Here is a 22,736-nt window from a genome sequence, read left to right as displayed (position 1 = left end):
TGGTTTTAATCTATTAATGTATTTTTAATTTTTTTTTAACTTTATTTTTAAGTGGATACAATTTTAATTATAAGAAGCTCATATATTCTACTTTAAGTGTAAAACTTGGCTTGGTAAAAAGGTGGCTAATTCGCACGAGTGATTAAAAGGTGGCTAATTCGTATGAATTCGTAGGAGTGATTAAGAGGTGGCTAATTCATACGAATTCGTTCCAGTGATTTAAAAGGTGGCGAATTCGTACGAGTAATCAAAATGTGGCTTATTTGTACAAATTCGTACGAGTGATTAAAAGGTGGCGAATTCGTACGAATTCGTATGAGTGATTAAGAGGTGGCTAATTCATACGAAATCGTTTGAGTGATTAAAAGGTGGCGAATTCGTACGAGTGACTAAAAGGTGGCTAATTCGTACAAATTCATACGAGTGATCAAAAGGTGGCTAATTCATACGAATCCGTGCAAGTGATTAAAAGGTGGCTAATTCGTACAAATTCATACGAGTGATCAAAAGGTGGCTAATTCATACGAATTCATACGAGTGATTTAAAGGTGGCTAATTCGTACAAATTCGTATGAGTGATAAAAGGTGGCTAATTCGTATGAATCCGTACAACCTCACTAGTACGAATACGTACGATTTGTCTAAACCTATGTGAAGGGGAGGTTTAGGGGAGGGGTCAGGGGAAGGTCATTTTTACGAATTCATACAAATTTGGTAACTCATAAAATATGTACGAATTAGCAAAAATCGTATGGATTTGTACAAGTGAGGCCGTATGAATTTGTACGAATTAGCCACCTTGTAAAATACGAATTGCCATGAGATCAGGCTGAATTAGCACATATATGGTACTTTGACTGACTGTAAAACTTGATCATATTTTGTCAGTAAGTGGGAATCCCCCAAAGCAATGCGAAGTGAATCTAAATCACAAGTGTGTTTCCCCCTCACTTGCACTGCCAGATTGTTTTAGGGTTCGATTTCATAATCAGAGCTCAACACTGTCAGTGGCCGTGAGTTTCCAAACATATGCCATGAAGGGCAACCTTTCCCTTTTTCTCTCTCTGTCTCACACGCTGCTGAAACAAGTGAGCAAACAGGAGGGCCAGTGTTTGTGGAGGATGAAGAAGCTATGGTGAAGTGGAGTTGTTTAATGACAGGAACAGCTGACTCATTAGGCAAGTGCAGTGAAAGGTAATTAACCCTGGGAAAAGTACAGCTGCCATGCGAGCTGTTCATTTCAATCTTATTAGGAATCAGGAGTTTAAAGGGTCTTCTCCTTTCAAACCCAGCCTGTGTGATATAGGCCTACTTCCCCCCCTTTCTCTTTTTCCATTTTTTTTTTCCTTTTGAACCCAAGGGCTTCAGAGCCTGGAGACCTGGCTTTTGTGCTCCAGGATTTAGCTGGAATGGTAGCCACGGCTTCAGCAAATTGCCGACCACCTGGTAGTACTCATGCACCCTCTCTATTGAGATACCTTCCCGTCCTGAGACAATGGGCCGGATCAGTGCGTGCTGATAACGGAGAACAGGCGTGGAAGTTGTCCCTGCTAACACCTGGCCTCGATTGTGGCATCTCATTGTCGTTTCAGATGCCCTTTTATGCTTCTCCAAAGCACACTAAGGGAAGTGATAGGTCAGCCTTTGAATTGAAGATGTAGAGACAAAGCAGTTGTTAGCATAAATAAATATGTTCACGTTGCCCAATAACTTTTCTGGAATATATTTGTTTGCCTAAGCCATTTACTAGGTTGTATTCAAATGGGACCGTATTTTAAAGGAGCTTCAGGAAAGGGAGAACCGGCCATCAGACTTTATCAAAAAATATTTAAAGTGCCTGACAATATTATTTTATTTATTTTTTTATTTGTTCATTCATTAATTCATTATTCAGTTTTATTAACCGAATGATGAATTAATGAATGAAAAAATCAAATAAATAAATAAAATGTATTATTTATGATGAATTCTTACTATTTGAAATAACATTTTGTTGTGTGTTTGCTGGCAAGTGGCATTTATTTAAATTGTTATATATATATATATATATATATATATATATATATATATATATATATATATATATATATATATAATATTTAATATATAATAGTATATTAAATATTATGTATACATAATATTTATTTAAAAAAAATTATATATATACATTTTGTTTATAAATATTATATACTATTGCAAAAATTCTTACTATTGCAAACAAAATAAATTATTGTGTATTTGTTGGATATACACATTTAAAATCTATTTCAAATGAGAAATTTGCCAAAAATTACACTTTTTTTTTGCTTGCAATAGTAAGAATTTGTCATAATAAATAATATATACATTATTCAGTACACTTCATAGATAGATGGATGGATGGATATTTAATTATGTGGTTTTGTACCCGATATAGTGTTTATTTGATCTATTTTGTGACCTTATAATTTATTAATTTATTTGGTCACTTGCAGAACTGTTTGAACGAGCTTTAACTTTGGAGCTTTGCGAACGCCCGTTTCCATCTCAAACAACGTTTTTTTTTTTATCATCCGCGTTTGCTGGCAGATTTCTCGTCGAATAATTTATCAGATGAGAAATGCTTTAAACAGTTGGAAACAAGTGTATCTTTGAAGTTACTCCCACATTAGACCTAGGGACAGATGATGCACTTTAAGGTAATTATACTGAAACTAATTATGCTTGCCCTAGAAAGAAAACATAGCCTCATATTCCAGGAGCAAACAGAAGTTAAAATAGCAGCTTTTGAGTTCTCAGATTTCACAGTTTAAAGTCTCTGGCATGAAGTACATGGAGACTGATATCTCGCGTTTACACACACCCGCCCCTTCTAATCTCAGGCGTCCCTTTTCTTTACATCTCCCTGCCTTTGTTTTTAGGCAGAAGGCCTATATAGCGAACGATCCGTGCTTTTTATCGTCGTGAACATTTCTTGATCAATGTCTGATGTGCATGTAATTCATTTCCATTGAAGGAAAAAGTATTATAATGGATTGTGTTCAACTCCACCCAGTTCAGACACATGTCAATGTTTGCTTCACACCTCCGCATGCTTTTTTAATTTCAAAAAGCATGCAAACAAAACCCCCAACCGCCCTGCCGATGCGCATTCAATTGCAATTATTTTCTTCCTTTCTTCTTCCCTTTTCCGGTTACAGTACGACATTCAGCGCAGGGGGGAAATGAAAGTAAAACGCTCCTATCTCTCTCTTTGCGCTTTATTACGGCGCAACAGAAAAACACTTAGCATGTAAAATGAATGTGGAAATTATTCCTGGGGTAAACTATAAACACACAAGTTACCCCCCCCCCCCCCCACCATCCTCCTAGATCAGAGTGTAATTGCCAGTAATCAGGTCTGTTTGCAGCTGATAAAACCTCTCTGAATGTGTGGAACCCTCTTTGTATGATGACTCAATTATGCCCGAAGTGGCTCATCAAACCTGGACCATCAGCAGCTTTAATAAATAAGGAGGCACAAACTTGCTGCAGGCGCATTGTGATTCCATTCATTCCATAATTAAATCCATTCCTGGCTTAACCCTTTTCCAGCCAGACGCCACAGACAAACAAAAAGAGCGAGAGAGCGAGATAGAAAGAGAGTGGGTGACCTTGCAATGAGATCCTGTGTGTCTTCATAACTCTCTCTGTGCGATACTAGCGAGACAGGTGATATGGAGAGAGAGAGAGAGAGAGAGAAGAAAACAGGGAAAGGTGATTGGAAGGAGAGAGAAAAAGGGAGGGAGGGAGGGATGTTTCTGGGTGGAGATAGAGCTGGAGGTCTTTATTTATTCATTGTTTAGTGCCACATAGTGCTTATTCCGTAATTACACTGAAAGTACAATCTAATCATAACAGTCATTCAGGAAGGAAAAGGGCACGAGTGTGCTTCGGATGTTTTTTTACGCTTATTTCTTTCTGCTTTTTTACCCTCTGCCGTTTTACAAAGTCGAGATGCTAAGACGAGAGAGCACTTGTGGACGTGCACATTACATTTTAAAAAGCCATGATTTTTTTTTTTTAGAAATACACTTCTGAAAAGTCAAAAAAAAAAAAAAAGTTGTGTTGAATTTTTGAAAAAAACTAAAAAATTGTGCAAAAGTGCACTTAGAGTGGAAGTCTATGTGAATATCGTTTTTTTTAAATTATTATTAATAATAAATAAAATTTTTTAACCATCAGTTTCTAACTTATATTTAAGATCAAAATGAATTAGGTTTGTTTTTTCTGCTATTATTTACATTTATTATGGAAATCTATTAACTGTTATTAATTTTGATCTACCATCCACAATTCGTATTTTCCTTATCAAAACTATTTTAGTATCATTAATATTTTCTATTAATAATTTGATTCCATTTTTTTATATTTTCCTCTTTCACTTTTTGTAAAAGTTAAAAAAAAAAATCAATTTTATTTTAGTAAGTTAGATTTAAGTTTAGTTTTATTTCAGTTTCCGTTTATTTTATTTCAAGTATGTTTTTGCTATGCTTTATTTTACAGTGTTACAAGTCATTACAATAATAATTTATGCATAATTGCATGCAACTAAACCCTAATCCTATCCCTAACTCTATTTAGATAATTACTCTCTAACATGGACCTAAAGTGTAACCTGTTTTTTGAAACAATGAATAGAAATCGTCAAATAAAAGTGAATTCTGTGTCAAACATAAGTTAAGTTTGAACGCTTACCCCATAGACTACCATTGTAAGAGCATAACTCTCAACGCACATATATTTTCCATGCTAATCAACAGAATACACAAATATTGTCGCTTAACCTGGAATACTATTTCTGTGCATGTCATAATAAAGCTAGAGATGATTCAAGGTTTGATTACTAGCGGTCGTCCCTTGAGCGGTTAAATCCGATGAGCGATTGTGATGCTGATAACAAACATAATTACCATAAGCATTGTGTCGTTGTCTGTTTGTTTGTCTTATTTTCGGTGACGTTAGCCTTTAATGATAGCGTGTGCGTTTCTGTTTTGACCAGAAAATGTCATTCATATTTTCTTTCCCGTTTATGTACGTTAACACTAATCTTCTTTGTATGTGTGTGTTTTTTAGGGTCGCCGTGTCGTTTATTTGAATTAAATCACGCCCATTGATGTCTAGTGGCTGTAAAGTGCAACTCTCTGGTTGGGCTCAGACGGGGCTTTGAGAAAAAGAGCAGATGGGTTAGGGCAAAGTGCAGCGGCCGCGTACACACACGCGCAGACGTACGCGCGATCAGGAAGCACTATCTCCTTGGAGACCGCGAGGCCATGCACATTAGTGGCCCGGCCCTCAGAGGGACGCTGCCTGCGCGCAGAAGGGGCGAGAGAAACCCCCTTATAATGATTCAGCAGATGACGGGCCGCTCAAGGAGTGGGCCGTTTTTCTTCTTATGCTAATGAGGGGGGCCCCCTCCTCGTCCCCGGGCCCCTGTGCTCGCGTGGTGGTGGGGGCCGACGGGCAAAAGATGCTGGGAGTTTTTAGCCATAATTAACACAAAGCTCTCTCTCTCTCTCTCTCTCGCTCACCCGTTCTCAAAGCCAACAGGCATGAATGGCTCACCAATAGCGGAGCTCAGGCGTTGTGTAGCGCAGCGTTTAAATTGTCCCGATGCGCGCAATCACACAAAACTCTTCCCGGATTAACCATATTAATTACACACAAGCTATTTGATTTCTGTCAAGCAATCAATTTGCATCTTGTTAAGAAAGCCACATGAGGTCTTGTCTGGTAATTTGCTCCCAGGTTTCTCAACGGCACCGTTTGTAACATTCACGGTTAGCGCTTCGAACAACTCCTCAATGTAGTCGTTCAAGTGGAAACTGTGCATTGTTACTTAAATATTTGTATTATTTAAAATGACTTTGAGTGAATTGAGTTCATTTTAACCGATGTAAATAGATTTTTAAAACTGCACATCAGAAATGTCTTATAACTGCAGTTTTTGTGGTCGTGTTTTCACTTTAGGACACGTTTGTTAGTTAAAAATGTATTTCACACTAGTCATCTTTTGTCTTTCTTTCCCTCTGAGCATGAATAGCGTTTCTAGTCGAACAACTCTTAAATGTAGTCGTCAAAGCGGAAGTGAATTTAAACTGTGCGTTGTTACCTAAAAATTGGGGAAAAAAGTATTATTTAATATGGCTTTAAGTGCATTGAGTTCGTTTTAACAGATGTAAATAGATTTTTAAAATTAAAACTGCACATTTGAATGTTTTAAACGAATCAGAAAAGTCTAATAACTGCAGTTTTTGTGGTCATGTTTTCACATCAGAAATGTCTAATAACTGCAGTTTTTGTGGTCATGTTTTCACATCAGAAATGTCTAATAACTGCAGTTTTTGTGGTCATGTTTTCACATCAGAAATGTCTTATAACTGCGGTTTTTGTGGTCATGTTTTCACTTTAGGACACATTTGTAGGTTAAAAATGTATTTAAACACTAGTCATACTTGATATCTTTTGTCTTTCTTTCCCTCTGAGCATGAATAGCGTTTCCATTCGAACAACTCTTAAATGTAGTCGTCAAAGCGGAAGTGAATTTAAACTCTGCATTGTTACCTAAAAATTGGTAAAAAAAAGTATTATTTAATATGGCTTTACAGTAAGTGCATTGAGTTCATTTTAACAGATGTAAATAGATTTTTATAATTAAAGCTGCACATTTGAATGTTTTACACGAATCAGAAATGTCTTATAACTGCAGTTTTTGTGGTCATGTTTTCACATCAGAAATGTCTTATAACTGCGGTTTTTGTGGTCATGTTTTCACATCAGAAATGTCTTATAACTGCGGTTTTTGTGGTCATGTTTTCACTTTAGGACACATTTGTAGGTTAAAAATGTATTTAAACACTAGTCATACTTGATATCTTTTGTCTTTCTTTCCCTCTGAGCATGAATAGCGTTTCCATTCGAACAACTCTTAAATGTAGTCGTCAAAGCGGAAGTGAATTTAAACTGTGCATTGTTACCTAAAAATTGGTAAAAAAGTATTGTTTAATATGGCTTTAAGTGCATTGAGTTCATTTTAACAGATGTAAATAGATTTTTATAATTAAAGCTGCACATTTGAATGTTTTACACGAATCAGAAATGTCTTATAACTGCAGTTTTTGTGGTCATGTTTTCACATCAGAAATGTCTTATAACTGCAGTTTTTGTGGTCGTGTTTTCACTTTAGGACACGTTTGTTAGTTAAAAATGTATTTCACACTAGTCATCTTTTGTCTTTCTTTCCCTCTGAGCATGAATAGCGTTTCTAGTCGAACAACTCTTAAATGTAGTCGTCAAAGCGGAAGTGAATTTAAACTGTGCATTGGTACCTAAAAATTGGGAAAAAAAGTATTATTTAATATGGCTTTAAGTGCATTGAGTTCATTTTAACAGATGTAAATAGATTTTTATAATTAAAGCTGCACATTTGAATGTTTTACACGAATCAGAAATGTCTTATAACTGCAGTTTTTGTGGTCATGTTTTCACTTTAGGTCACATTTGTAGGTTAAAAATGTATTTCACATTAGTCATACTTGATATCTTTTGTCTTTCTTTACCTCTGAGCATGAATAGCGTTTCCATTCGAACAACTCCTAAATGTAGTCATCCAAGCGGGCTCTTTAAAAAGTATGCACAAGCTAAAAAATGTCACAAGAATGATTTAATATGACTACAGCAACCTGACTGCATTGAGTTGTAGTGATTTTCAACAGGGTAGAAATATCTTTTTAATGTCATGTTTTCTCTAAAGGACACATGTGGGATTAAACTACTGATTCCACAGCCACACTTGTCATTCAAAAATACTTGTCGTTGATATCTTTTGTCATTTTCTTCTTCACTCAGAGCATGAATGTCACACTCCCATCTTAGAACAGCTGAAGAAACGTGTGTGCAGTAACCGGAGCGGCCCGCTGGGACCTCGCAGAACATCTTATTCAGTACAGGCCAAACAAACAAAGGTGAAGTTAGTCATTCTTCCTGCAGTGGACGTGTATTGGCAGAGTATCTCACGTGTGCACTTCCATTAGTTTATACACTCTTGTTCATTAATTTGTGTGCCTCTGTTTTTCATGTTGGTGTGTATTTATACGTTACATAATCATTTAGGCCTATTAAAGTAGAAAAGTATTGCACCACACTGTTAAAAATGTTTTAAACATTTTGGATGCAACATCTGTTGTTTTAAAAATGTAAAACATTGCATAAATGCATAAACACATGAGGTAAATTTCTCTAGTAGCCATTCTGAGTCCTTTATTTTTTGTATTTTTTTTTCATTTTATTAATAGTTTTTTTTTTTTGGTCCTCATTTTCTGTGTGAGTTTTAAACATTAGAAGTGCACTTAAAATTAAAGTCAGTAGGTCAGCTGCTGTTCATAACTATGTTAGTGCATAAGTATACATTTTTGGGCGTTTTAGTATAAATCATTTTTGAGTGTGTGTGTGTGATTTTTTTTTTTTTTTTCTTTTTTTTTTTTTTTTTTTTTCAAAATGTTTTGTTACCTGTACAACACTTCAAAAAGAATATATTCCAGAGTAATATATTATTTAAGATGAATAATTTTGATTATTTTAGTTTGCAGACTTTAAGTGACAGTTGTGTAGTATATTAAAAGTATATAATTTTTTTGTAATATTATAATAAAGCTTGCATGGGGAATCACTTGTTTAAAGTTGTTTTTGTCAGGCTCAGTCGAAGTTGACTCGCTACCTGAGGCCGGCGACGCTCATTGACATATGGTTCGGTTTTGTAAGGTTGGATTGTTATTGAGCAGCTGTCCTCCTCTTGTCAAAGTTTCCGCTCTGAACATCCCAAATATCAAATTACGTAACCCTCGAAATCTGCGTAACCTTTGTTGAAATAAAGCCCTCATCGGGGGAGGGGCGATAAAAGCTTTTCTTTTTACTCTCTCAGCGAAACAATAGAGAAATCACGATACGAAAACGCGGCTCTCGCAGTTTTTAATAGTTTCAGCTTTCAAGGGGTGTTCAGAAAAGCCCGTCCGGAAGCGTCAGGCCACTTCTGGCGTCGCGTGTGTTAGCGTGCGTCTGTGTGTACACGAGCGAGCCGGTGTAATGAACTAATCAGGTACATTAGTTTTTACAGAATGTAATCTATAGTGTTTGGGAGTTGTTTGTCTCAATAGGGGCCCCCAGTAATCAAAAGTAATGAAGCTATTACGCGTCGGGAGCCGGGAGAGGGCCGGCGTGGCATTAAGAGTGGGCCACATAAAAGGTTTATTAAAGGAAATTAAGGTCCATCAATGCCACACCTGCTCCCCCTATTATAAATGTATGACAGGTCAGTGGCTTCAATCACAACAGCCAAGCCGAGAGAAGGGGAGATAGGAGTCATGTTTCCCATTATAAGCGAAGTAACAGCCCAGCCAGTGACTCACCGAGCTCACCAGACCCTCCGACCGCTATAGAGCGCCATCAGCCCAGAATAATTACATTTAATAGGTTTTATTTGGGATCAGCAAGGCACTGCTGGCAGAGAGAAACCGAGGGAGAGTGAGTGAGTGAGTGAGTGTGTGAGTAGGTGCAGCGGTATTAACAACTCTTTTTGTCTAAACACACACACACACACCACTACTTTTGTTTGTCGCTGGTTTTTGCATTATTATATTTTTGCTCGCCCCTGTCTCACCCTCTTTAAAGTGAAGGCCTGTGTGTGTGACTGTACTCTGCTTGCTGCAGATGCTAAGCCAATTAAATCAAGCCAAAATATGAAGCCCGGCACACAATGCCCGTTACGGACCCGAGCCACTGCGTGAAATTTCCCTCTTTTATTTGTCATAAAGTTCACTGACCTTTCATTTCTTGTGCTGACGCCTCATTGCACGCTCCAGGAATCACAGAATTGATTGGATTAGGTTTTTTTTACTACTGTTATTTACTGTAATCCTAGAATTTTAAACCTATTCATTCTTTTTTAACATCTAAAGTTGTGATGCCTTGTAGATGGGTTGTTTCTGAAATTGCAAATGAAGTGCTTGCTTTGCATGACAATAATCTGGCTTACTTATTAATAACATAAACTGACAGGAACTTAGCTGTCACTCTGATGATGAGATCCTGCTGAGATGAGTTATTAAACAGGATTATAAATCTCTGGAATTGAAAATTGCTATTTGTTATTAACTTTTTTTCTTTTATTTCCAGATGGAGTCTGACAGTGAAGAGAATCGCAGCGAAACATGTGATGGCACAAGTAAGTGCTTCACAAGTTTAAAAATATTATAAAGACTATTTTTAATAATATAATGTACCATAACATAACATGACATAACATAGCACGACATAAGATAACATAGCATAACATAACATAAGATAACATAACACGACAGAACATAAGATAACATAACACGACATAAGATAACAGCATAACACGACATAACATAAGATAACATAACATAACACGACATAAGATAATAAAATAACATAACATAACACGACATAAGATAATACAACATGACATAAGATAACAGCATAACACGACATAACATAAGATAACATAACATAACACGACAAAAGATAACATACCATAACATGACATAAGATAACATACCATAACACGACATAACATAAGATAACATAACACGACAAAAGATAACATGACATAAGATAACATAGCATAACATGACATAACATAAGATAACATAACACGACATAAGATAACATAACACGACATAAGATAACATAACATGACATAAGATAACATAGCATAACACGACATAAGATAACATAGCATAACATGACATAAGATAACATAGCATAACATGACATAAGATAAAATAGCATAACACGACATAAGATAACATAGTATAACATGACATAAGATAACATAGCATAACATGACATAACATAAGATAACATAACATAACACGACATAAGATAACATAGCATAACACAACATAACATAAGATAACATAACATGACATAAGATAACATAGCATAACATGACATAAGATAACATAACATGACATAAGATAACATAGCATAACACGACATAACATAAGATAACATAACATAACACGACATAAGATAACATAGCAAAACACGACATAACATAAGATAACATAACACGACATAAGATAACATAGCATAACACAACATAACATAAGATAACATACTGTAACACGTCATTGCAATCTATTTTTATTGATATGTTTTATATATCAATCTATCTTTTATTAGGTTAATAAATCCTTTTTTTAATTCATTCTTTATTAAGGTTCAGATCAAGTGGATATATCTAGCTTAACTTTTTATATTTGACTTCTGATATCATTATCAACAGTGATTTATATTCAAATAGTTAGATATGTCAACTCTTATTTAAATATTTTAATGAACATCTGTTCAGCATTTCATAAAGTTTAATGGCGTAATACATGTTTGCATGAAGCGTTCAAGTGCTTCCTATGATTGTAAAGACACAGTATAACCCATTACCTCTGCAACACAATATTTATTTCATGCACTTGTTATGAAACATGATCTCATAACACTTTTTAGAACGCATTATTGGTTCGTATAAACATGCATTATATTTGCCCCGTACAAAGTTCACATAAACAAGCTGAACACATTTCCCATGATGCCTCAGCGACGCTCGCTGACAGGCCCGCGTGCGCGCACACCCTTTTCCTACGCACATTTGATCTGAAGTGTTAGTTTAACGGTCTCACATCAGATCTGTCAATTTTAATATTAATCCTCTTTAGCTGGAGAGAGGTGCGGTTGCCGCGGCGATGCATTATGCATAGACAGTGACTTCATTATGTGGCAATATTCTTTCAAACGAGTTAAGAAGGGCGTCGTGAATGGGAAGAGCGACTAAAGCATGACAGGGGACATCATTATTCAAGTGTTTAGAGCCACGTACTGTACCGCTCATGTGCGCCTGGCCCTTTAATGTGCCGGTAAAAATTCATGATGGTGCTTTTATTGAGTCTTCACCATGGGATTGAGGTGAAGCTGTGAATGAGATATTCTCTCCTACTGACACACATTCCTTCTCTCTCTGTCTGTACATCTCGTGAGGCTAAGTTCACAGTGAGGCTTTGAATATATCATGTTGTCAGAGCTGTGATTTGTTAAACACTGTTTAGTAAAGTGATCCGGCTTCCCCCCCCCCCCCCCCCCCCATGCAAATCCCAGATATTGTCTTACACTGTGTAGTCAGTTGCTAATTTTGCCCCGAGAGAAAATATTTTGCATGCTGAACATGCTTTATGATATAGAAAACAATTCATTCCTGTCAGAGAATTTTCATTTTACCTTTCCTTTCATTTAGTCTACAAAATGTGTGTCTGGTAACCTAAAAAGTGTGTTATGTAGATAAACATATTAATGACTTAGTTTTATTCAAGTCAAACATATAATGAAAGTATAATATGTAATTTTAAAAATATATGCATGTATATATTTAAGAAATATTTGCATGTGTATATATTCATATATAATTGATATTATATATAAATATTTATATATATATTTTTTATATATTTTTATAAAATATATATATTATTTATATATATATATATATATTTATATTTTCTTATACAGTATATATATAACATGCATGTGTGTGTATTTATACAGTATATAGAAAATAATTATACACAGTACACACACATATATTATGTAAACACAAACTTTTATTTTGGATGCGATTAATCGCGATTAATCGTTTGGCAGCCCTAATATAAATACATAAAACAATTATGAACAATATTTAAATATAATGGGCATTTAAAGGGCATTTTATTTCAAATTTTGTAGTTATAATGTAATATGCATATTATTTGATTGTATTATTAATAATATGCATAACATTTAATAAGAATACTGAAATACATGCATCAACAAACATATCTCTTTTATATAACTGCATTAATGATAAGTAAATGAATTACTGTAGTTTCAATTGACAAAGACATGATAAACTGTTTGATGTTCAGCCCTATTTCATAAGAAAGACATTACCCAGAATGCCTGACCTTAAAGGGCCAGAGCATTCAAAAATGACAATATTGGTGTTGTTCCAAACCTGAATGACTTTCTCTTAGTTTGATGCACACTTAGAAATATGGTTCTTGCCTTAATTTTAGAGAATGCTTTATGCCAAAAAGGTCCTATATGAGGAGAAATATCTTGAATGATTGCATAATACTTTAATGTTTAATGGGTTACTTTAATGTTTATGTTAACGAGCGGTTTAATTTATAAAAATTCAGAAGCGACTGAAATAACCCTTCTGAATAGGACATTATGGGCTGTTAATCCACTAGCAAAATAGGGTCAACTGATACCGGACAAGGGCAGATCCTCTCTAACGTGGTTTTAAAAATACCTGAAGCATTATTTGCATCTTTTTGTTTTGTATGGATTTGCATCATTTTTGCTGCCATCCAAAAAAAAAAAAAAAAGAGGTAGAGGAAGTTTTTTGTTGGATGTTTTGTATGCCAGAAGAGTTGTATCCTGAACACAAGCGTCGTCCCTCAGCGAGTCAGCAGGAGCCTTCATCATTGTGTCCGTCTGAGTGTGACATTAAAGCGAGAGGTGTGTGAAGGATCACAGGCAGGTGCTGGAGGGGCCGGCTCGCTGCTGGAAATGTAAACATGTGTGTTTACTCTTTCTCTCTCTTTTTCTGTTTGCAGTTCTGCCTGACTGCATCGCTGAGGCGCCCAGGTAAGCCAGAGAGTTCACTGCCTGCTTCCGAGTGTCAGTTTATGGCTTTTCTGACGCCTTTTCATACGTGCAGTTGTCAAAAGTTGCATTTCAGACTTCTTTTCTTTTGACTAATTTGTCTTCATCATGTTTGCTCAGTCCTAGTGTTTTGATGAAGTCATTTAACTACTGTATGAACATGATCCAGTTGAAGAACTATTTTGTGTATATCGCTTGTTTTGGTGTTTTACCTCTAATGCAATGACATTCTGACATTTTTATGTATGAGCCTCCTGGCAGAAAGAGAATGCAACAAACTCGTAATAAAACCAATATCAACATTGGCTTGGCTTTTCGGAGATGGCGAGGAAACAGTCAAGCAGAGCTGAAGCACAACCAAAACAATGTTCTTCCCCAAAATGCATACAGCTAGAGGGCCAAAAGTTACAGAGTGTACCTTTTAAGTGTCCAAATACTTTTTGTGGCAAGTGTAGTTTGTAAATTATGGAAGCTTGTTCCCGTCACAAAGTTAAAAAAATAATAATAATAATTGCGACTTTTTCGATCTCACAATTCTGACTTTATTTTCTCACAATTTCGAGTTTACATCTTACAAGTCAGAATTGTGTGATATAAAGTCGCTATTGTGAGTTATAAAGTCAGAATTGTGAGACAAACAACTTTTGAAAAAAAAAACTGACTTTTTTCTCAGAATTGCATGTTTAAATCGCGCAATTCTGACATTATAACATGCAATTGGGAGATTTAAAGTCAGAATTGCATGATATAAAGTCGCAACTGCACGTTAGAAAGTCAGAATTGTGAGACGTAATCAACTTTTGAAAAAAAAAAGACTTTTTTTCTCAGAATTGCATGTTTATATCTAACAATTTTGACATTATGACATACAATTGGGAGATATAAAGTCAGAATTGCGTGATATAAAGTCTCAATTGTGCGTTATAAAGTCAGAATTGCGTAATATAAAGTCACAACTGCATGTCAGAATTGTGAGACATAAACAACTTTTTTCTCAGAATTGCATGTTTATATCTCACAATTCTGACATTATAGCATGCAATTTTGAGATATAAAGTCTCAATTGTGTGTTTTAAAGTCAGAATTGTGAGTTGATATCTTGCGAGTTTTAGTTTAAATCTCACAAATCTGACTTTATATCTCATAATTATGACTTTATTTCTCAGAATTGCGAGATATAAAGTCAGAATTGTGTGAACTCTCTGGCGGAAACAAGCTTGCATGGTAAATGGCTTGTTGCATGTGTCTTGCATGAATTGTCTTTATACGAATGCAATGCAAGTTGTTTAGTGCAATACTTTGTGTCAAAGTCTACACTCACCTTTAAATGATATCGGCCTACGGCAAACATTTTATTCTCTGTATCATTCCTTATTATGCAGCGTGATAGCTGATAATAGCAACAGATTTCTCATTGAAAATAATGAGCCAGTTCATGCTTGAGTGTTTTGGACTCTGTGTTCACACATAAGTTCACACATGAGGATCTGCGATGCTGAATTTCTTAGTCACATCTTGCAGGGAATTTCAGATGCTGCCCTTATGAGTTTTGTAACAAAGTCGCTGCCCCAAAGAGCATGAAATGCCATTCGCCACTCTTTTTGTGTGTGTGTGTGTGAAACAGGATGTTCAGCGAGACAAAATGTAAGGCGAGGCTCGATTTGATCCATCGGGAATTGATTGGATGGTGAAAAGTGGGCTCTTATAAGTGGTTGGAGGGGAGGGGGTGAAAAATAAGAAGGCTAAAATGGAAAGTCGGTTCAGAGGTGGAATTATATTTTTGTCTTTGGAATAATGTGTGCCACCGTATCATTTACTGTAAGACCAGAAATGTGAATTAAGAAAGACGTTTTTGATTTCATGTTAACTTGAAACTACATTTCTATCTGTTTTATCAGAGAGCATTATGGGTCAATTATAAAAATAAGTAATAATATATCTGTTCAAATACACTACTACACTAAAGTTTGGGGTTGGTACTATTTTTTAATGTTTTTGAAAGAAGTCTCTTATGTGTATCCTATCAAAAACACTGTAAAAACTGGCAATATTGTTATTTTAATATATTTTAAAATGTAAAATGTTCCTTCAGAAGTCATTCTAATATGATGATTTGCCGCTCAAGAAACATTTATTTTTATTATCAACGTTGAAAACTTGCTTATTTATGTAGAAACCGTGATCTTTTTATCAGGATTCTTAGAAGGAAAGAAAGAATTTATTTGAAATAGAAATCCTTTGCAACATTATATATGACTTTTGCTCAATTTAAAGGAGTAGTTCACTTTAAAAAAAAACTTGCTGATAATTTACTCACCCCCATGTCATCCAAGATGTCCATGTCTTTCTTTCTTCAGTCGAAAAGAAATTAAGGTTTTTGATGAAAACATTCCAGGATTTTTCTCCATATAATGGACTTCAATGGGAACCAAACGGTTCAAGGTACAAATGAGAGTTTCAGTGCAGCTTCAAAGGGCTTTAAACGAATTCAGACGATGAATAAAAGTCTTATCAAGCAAAACAATCGCTCATTTAAAAAAATATATAACAAAGTTAAAGTTTTATAAGCTCAAATGCTCGCCTCGCTCTGTTCTGTGATCCACGTTCGTGACTCTCCTGTTCGAACTCGAAAATGAACGAATCTTTTTTCGTGTCATTTGGTTCATTCAACGAACTAAATTAACGAGTTGACTCTGGAAAAGATTCGTTCATTTTGATGAACGAGTTCGAACAGGAGAGTCGCGAACGTGCAGAGTAAGGCGAACATTTGAGCTTATAAAACGTAACTTTTTTTTTTTAATTGAGCGATCTTTCACTTGATAAGACCCTTATTCATCATCTGGTGTCGTTTAAAGCACTTTGAAGCTGCACTGAAACTGTCTTTTGGACCTCGAACCATTTGGTTCCCATTGAAATCCATTATATGGAGAAAATCCTGGAAAGTTTTCATCAAAAACCATAATTTCATTTCGACTAAAGAAAGAAAGACATCTTGGATGACATGGGGGTGAGTAAATCATCAGCAAAAGTTTTTTTTTTTTTTTAAAGTGAAGAAGAACCATCATTGAAGAACCACTTTGAGTCACAACTTATTTGAAAATGTGTCTAAACAACACTAAACCTCACGGGTCGGATCCATTAGTACCTCAACCGATCACATACTCGGACGCAGACAGTTTAACGGGTTGATTTGTGACATGACGCATCCATCAAATGACCCCTGTGTTCTCCTTCCAGCTCGCACCTCGGAGCGGGTAAAAAGCGCGCGGCCGCAGAAGGGGTCCGCGGGGCGCCAGTCAACAAGAGGAAATCTCTCCTGATGAAGCCCCGCCACTACAGTCCCAGCCCCTGCCCCAGCGAGGAAGACCTGGCAAGCGCTCGGGACAAAGACGCGCCCAGGAACACTGACACTCCAGCAGGTAGACAGATGTCCTGTTGTTTTGTCTGTTTTGATGAACAATTGACGCTGAATTTTAAACTACCATCTGTTGCATTCATATATTTGTATCCCTCCTCCTCCTCCTCCTCCTTCGCCTCGTCTCCCTCCTCCCCTATCGCATCCATCTAGCATGTTTGGCGTCCTGATCCGTCAGAAAACTCCTAGCCGGTTTTTCCCGCATCCGGTCTCCAGATTAAGGGCGATTTCCTCCGCTCGACTACTTTGAAACCCGGATTAAAAACTCGCCGTAAGAGTAGCTGGCGCCGGGTCGATTATGCAGCCTGGAAAAGTGCTTTTTTTATAAGCAAGTGTGCTTGCTTGCATAATTATGCAAATAGGGTAACTGAGAATAGAATGCACCAAATTATATTGTGCCTCGTTGACAAAGGAGAGTGATCATACACTCCAACAACAAAACATTTTTGGCAACGGAGGCACGGAAAACGTTAAAGTCGATATTACGTTTTAAAGCAGTCTCCTTTCTAGAAACAAAATGCTGCCATTTCCTAATGAATCAAATTATGAGCATGTTGGCAACAATACCCATGCTTTACATGTGTACCTCCACACCCCTATAATCTGCACTTATTTGGTATATTTTTAACGATGTAACCAAGCAACAAACGTAATTGTCCCCTTCGAAAGCTTTTGTTAGACCATCGAATGCAGCCCAAATATACATAATTAGGCATAATGTGTGCTGCTCATTATTGGACACATGTGGGTTGTTAAATGGACAACAAAATAGCTCAATAAATTGAACAGCATCATTGGAAATGGAATTTATTTGTTTCTCTGATTTCATATTACCCACAATAATCATAACCTTTTTTTCTCTCTCTCTTCTTCCCCCTCGTCCTTTGAGTTTTTTTAGCGTTATTTTCTGAAGTTAGTTGCGGAATGATTAGGAAAATCTCATTTGTCATATTTCCCTGCTGTCTCGCAACATGTTTGCCAAAGTGCACTGCTGAAGAAGTGCTACTGAAAGAAAAAAAAATGTAAAAAAAAAAGCATAATGTGCGGGGTGTGACTGGGAGTGAGTGACGACTGGGACCGTGGCGAAATTAATGGATCTGTAGAGGGGTGTGTGAATTTAAGGAGAGAAAGGCAGGGGAGAAATTAAAGGGATGTAAGGCTTCCATTTGGTACTGTCGTGTATATGTGTGTGTGTGTGTGTGTGTGACTCCAGCCAAGCTTCTGGTCTCCATACACACAATGGTAATGGTTATTCTGGAGTATAAACCATTCACCTGTTCCAAAACACAAACCACTCTCTGCATCCAAGCATTTTTCGCCCTTGTTCGCTCCAGTCTTTTTTTTCCCCCCACTGTTCAGTATTTTTTTTTTTGGTCAGGGCTGTATCTCCATCTGGATGGCAGAGAACTCCTAATCATCTGCTCTGTTAATTGTGTCTTAGCATAACTGGCGAACTTTTCATCTGCGCTGGACCGCTTTGGGTTTTCACACCTCAAACTGCTGACAAAAGCGACATAATCAGGAAAATCGTCCGCTTTTAAGCGTGTTAGCAGTGGAATCCATGCTCCGTTTCGGTTTCGCCGTCCAGATGCTTCATGGTTTTGTGTTACGGGCACTGATTCTTGAGATATGGGACAAAAATGAATAAATATTTAAGTTTAAAGTTGTTTTAAAAGCATGTTCATGTTTTGGTGCAACTTCCTGCTTCGCTTCTCTATCGCTTTGGACGCTTTCAACACCGTCAGACACAAACATGAGTAGTACCATGTCAGATATTTATAATAAATGGAGCATTCAACTATGATTAAGAATAAATTGAGACCACAGGACGATTTGTCAGTCTAAATGTCAGCAACATCTCACGGACAAAATAATGACAGATGTATTGTAGCCATTTTGTTTATTTGGACTAGCATGTGGATAAATAAAACATTCAGGATAAAGACTAACGTGCCTGATTTTATTAATATTTTCATAACCTGAAAGATGTGTATTTGAAAGGTGCATTTATTATTTTTTAAATAAAAATGTACATATTAATTTAATTAAAATATATGAAGAGTTCAGAAGCAAAAGCCTCTAAATGCCATTTGAAATTTTCTTCTTTAATGATGATTTTTATCAAACTTGTATATTTAAGTTCAGTAATTTCACTTAAATAACAATTAATAGGTAATTATCATTGCCATTTAAGTGAAATTACTGAACTTAAATATACAAGTTTGATAAAAATTATCATTAAAGAAGAAAATATCAAATGGCATTTAGAGGCTTTTGCATCTGAACTCTTCATATATATATTTTAAAAATGGCAAAAAATTGCTTTGTTGTTTTTTTTAGAAAAAAAAACATTAATATATGCTAATTACAAATATTTACGCCTTTAAAAGCGCACCTTTCAGATCAAAATATTGATAAAATCAGTCAAGTTAGTCTTCATCCTGATTGTTTAATATATGTTTGAGAGATTTAGTGAGTGAATGTGTAACTGTGGAACATTAGCTATGTTTAAGGAACATTTTATCTGTTTTGATTCATATTATTGTTGATTTAAAAGTGCGGGACACGTTTCATCTCTCAAGAATCAGTGCGGTAACAATCGACACGCATTCAATTGGATGCGATTCCAAAAATAAAAAATAGACGAGATTAACCACCCTTTCCTCAAGCAGCATGCATAGAAACTACAATTATCTGAACAAACAGAATCCAAAATTTAGGTTGTGCGCTAGCATTATGCATTACGCCAATGCAGACCTCTGCGACATTATGCCGAGTTTGGCATGGTACGAACCAATCCGCAAGCACACTCTAACCCCTCAAAGCCTGGTTTCCATTTTTGGCAAGAGCCGGGTGAGATTGTAAATGCCACTGAGCTCTCTATCCCCCCATTTAGGGATGTTTTTGGGGGGATTAAAAGCAGGACTACTTTATATGCTCTTTAAGTCTAGCAACTGTTTGTTAAGGCAGTGTGATCCCATTAGAAGCCCCTGAAACCGCATGTGGCGGCAGCCAAAATGCTCTAATATCTAATCAACTCAGTGCTTGCATATGGTTTAGAGGGTGGCATAAGGCCCTCTAAGAGGATAGATGTATCTTGTGCTTACGCTGTATTTTGAACTTTAAACCCTAGTGCCCAAAGAGCTTTAACCCTGGCGGGTAAGTTTCAGAGAGATCAGTTGTGGATTGTAAATCAATCCAGCTGATAGTTTTCCTTTGTTAATCATTGACTCGATTACTTAATATAATCGGGTCTGTTGTGATTCCAAAGAGTCGTTTAAAGGTGATTTTAAGGGATAAAAGATCTGAGATTTATCCCCCCCCCCAAAAAAAAAAGAGAGGAATTATTCACCCTATAAAGCCCCAGTCAAATAAGCTTTATGGATTTATCAGTAGTAGTACTGTACTATAGCAAATCATGTTGCTTTCTGATTAGCGTTTACAGCTTTATATCATTGTGGATTTGAAAAAAAAAAAAATTCCAGCACATTTAACACATTTTTAAGCAAGTCGCACTTTAAAAAACACTGTTGCGTAACTTGAACAGATGGAAGATTAAATTAAGAGGGCATATACATATATTTTATATATATAAATGTTAACATTTAAAACATTTGAATTGTTATTTATTTTATATTAAGGTCAAGTATATATATATATATATATATATATATATATATATATATATATATATCAATTAATAAATGGTGATTTTAGATGTGGTATTCAGTAAATACTCAAATATTTGTGTGCATTTGGGATAAATAATCATTATCGTAATGTTTTCTTGACAAAATTGTATATTGTATATGCTTTTTATTATTTCTTAATTTTTTTTTAAATAATTTGAAAACATTTTAAATGTATTCAAGCTTTCTTTCGTTCGTTCGTTCTTTCTTTCTTTCCATCCATCCATCCATCCAACTATCAGTCCATCCAACTATCAGTCCATCCATCCATCCATCCAACAATGCAGCCCAAATATACATAATTAGGCATAATGTGTGCTGCTCATTATTGGACACATGTGGGTTGTTAAATGTATTCAAGCTTTCTTTCTTTCTTACTTTCTTTCTTTCTTTTTCTTTCTATCCATTCATCCATCCATCCAACTATCAGTCCATCCATCCATCCAACTATCAGTCCATCCATCAGTCCATCCATCCAACTATCAGTCCATCCATCCATCCAACTATCAGTCCATCCATCAGTCCATCCATCCAACTATCAGTCCATCCAACTATCAGTCCATCCATCAGTCCATCCATCCATCCATCCAACTATCAGTCCATCCATCCATCCATCCAACTATCAGTCCATCCATCCAACTATCAGTCCATCCAACTATCAGTCCATCCATCCATCCATCCATCCATCCATCCATCCAACTATCAGTCCATCCATCCATCCATCCATCCATCCAACAATGAGTTCATTCATCTATCCATCCATATATCCATCTATCTATGAAACTGTCATATTTGTCACAACTTGTGATTTTAAAGAATCTGAAAACCATCTGTTAGTCTTTTACTTCCAAGCACAATCATTTAAAGAGCTCTTACTGATGATCCATAAATGTAAACCCCATTGTTCTTCTGTGTCTCAGATGAGGAACTCAACGGCAGTGATGTTCTGGAAGACACTGTCTATCACAACGCAAACTCTCACCACTTGTTGTCATGGTCGGAACAAACGAGCGAGGGTTCGCCAGACCTGATGGCTCCGATATCCGAGCACCAGACCGAGCAAGAAGAGGAGGAACACAACCAGGACTTTGAAGACCAAAATCAGGAGGAGATCAGAGCCAACTATCACCTTTCTCCAGACAGAGAGGCAGACGAGGAAGAATGGAGCGTTCCTCCGTCTCTAACGAAAGTCAACGGGATCCATCACAGCCCCAGTCCACCTGCAGACGACGCTTTCATAAAGAGACTCCGAATAGGTCAGCAGTTCCACGAAGATGCTCTTTCTGCTTACATCAATAGAAACAGTGCAGGGAACTTTATGGAGGAGTATGGCTCTGTGCGAGAGTTCAGCGACAGTGAGGAGGAGCTCCAGACGCCCAGGATTGAGGAGCGAGGAGGTGTTTGGGGTCCAGGTCTGATGGCCAGACGTCTGGAGCTGGACAGAGCCCGGCTGAACCTCAGTCTTCTAGAGCAGGCCATGGTGCTGCAGTCTGAACATAGACAGGTCATCCACAGTGCCTATAAAGACATGGACCGCTTCCTCCTGGAGCAGATGAACCATGATCGGAGGCAGCAGAGGATGCTGGAGATAGACGCTCGCTCCATGTACCACAGCAGCAAAGGTGAGATTCACTATCGCGTTTAGATTATAGTTTGAATTCCTTGTAAATGTTCTGATTCTTTAAAGTCAGCATGAATTATAAGAGTCATTCAATCAGGAGTCGAACTATGTCTTAAAAAAGAGCTAGTTTTCAGTGTCATCGTGCAGTCACTTGTATGCGCCAAACAGTCTGCTCTATACAATCTTTATGAACAACCTGATTTAGACCAATAATCAACCACCTAGAACACCGAACTGTGTGTTTGATTCGTTAAAAAGAACCGGCTCATTA

At 36.5% G+C, this 22,736-nt stretch overlaps 1 protein-coding gene across 7 annotated transcripts in view; it reads left to right on the top strand.

The window, feature by feature from the left end:
• The window catches only part of st18 (ST18 C2H2C-type zinc finger transcription factor), a 70,386-nt gene that overhangs the window by 25,022 nt on the left and 22,628 nt on the right, over window positions 1–22,736 (top strand). For 6 of the 7 annotated variants that reach the window (XM_039685026.2, XM_089125614.1, XM_089125615.1 and 3 more), the window contains 5 exons: window positions 7,867–7,982; window positions 10,189–10,237; window positions 13,692–13,722; window positions 16,978–17,159; window positions 21,765–22,466. In XM_039685026.2, coding sequence (XP_039540960.2) covers window positions 7,867–7,982; window positions 10,189–10,237; window positions 13,692–13,722; window positions 16,978–17,159; window positions 21,765–22,466 — 1,080 coding nt within the window. The remainder of the gene's footprint in view (window positions 1–7,866; window positions 7,983–10,188; window positions 10,238–13,691; window positions 13,723–16,977; window positions 17,160–21,764; window positions 22,467–22,736) is intronic. The other variant, XM_089125617.1, reaches the window with a different exon arrangement.

This window comes from Pimephales promelas, chromosome 22 (assembly GCF_988280905.1).
Source record: "Pimephales promelas chromosome 22, fPimPro1.hap1.1, whole genome shotgun sequence".
Taxonomy (NCBI): Eukaryota; Metazoa; Chordata; class Actinopteri; order Cypriniformes; family Leuciscidae; genus Pimephales; species Pimephales promelas.
The sequence above is the reverse complement of the archived record's forward strand: the minus strand, read 5'-3'. Positions and strand labels throughout refer to the sequence as shown.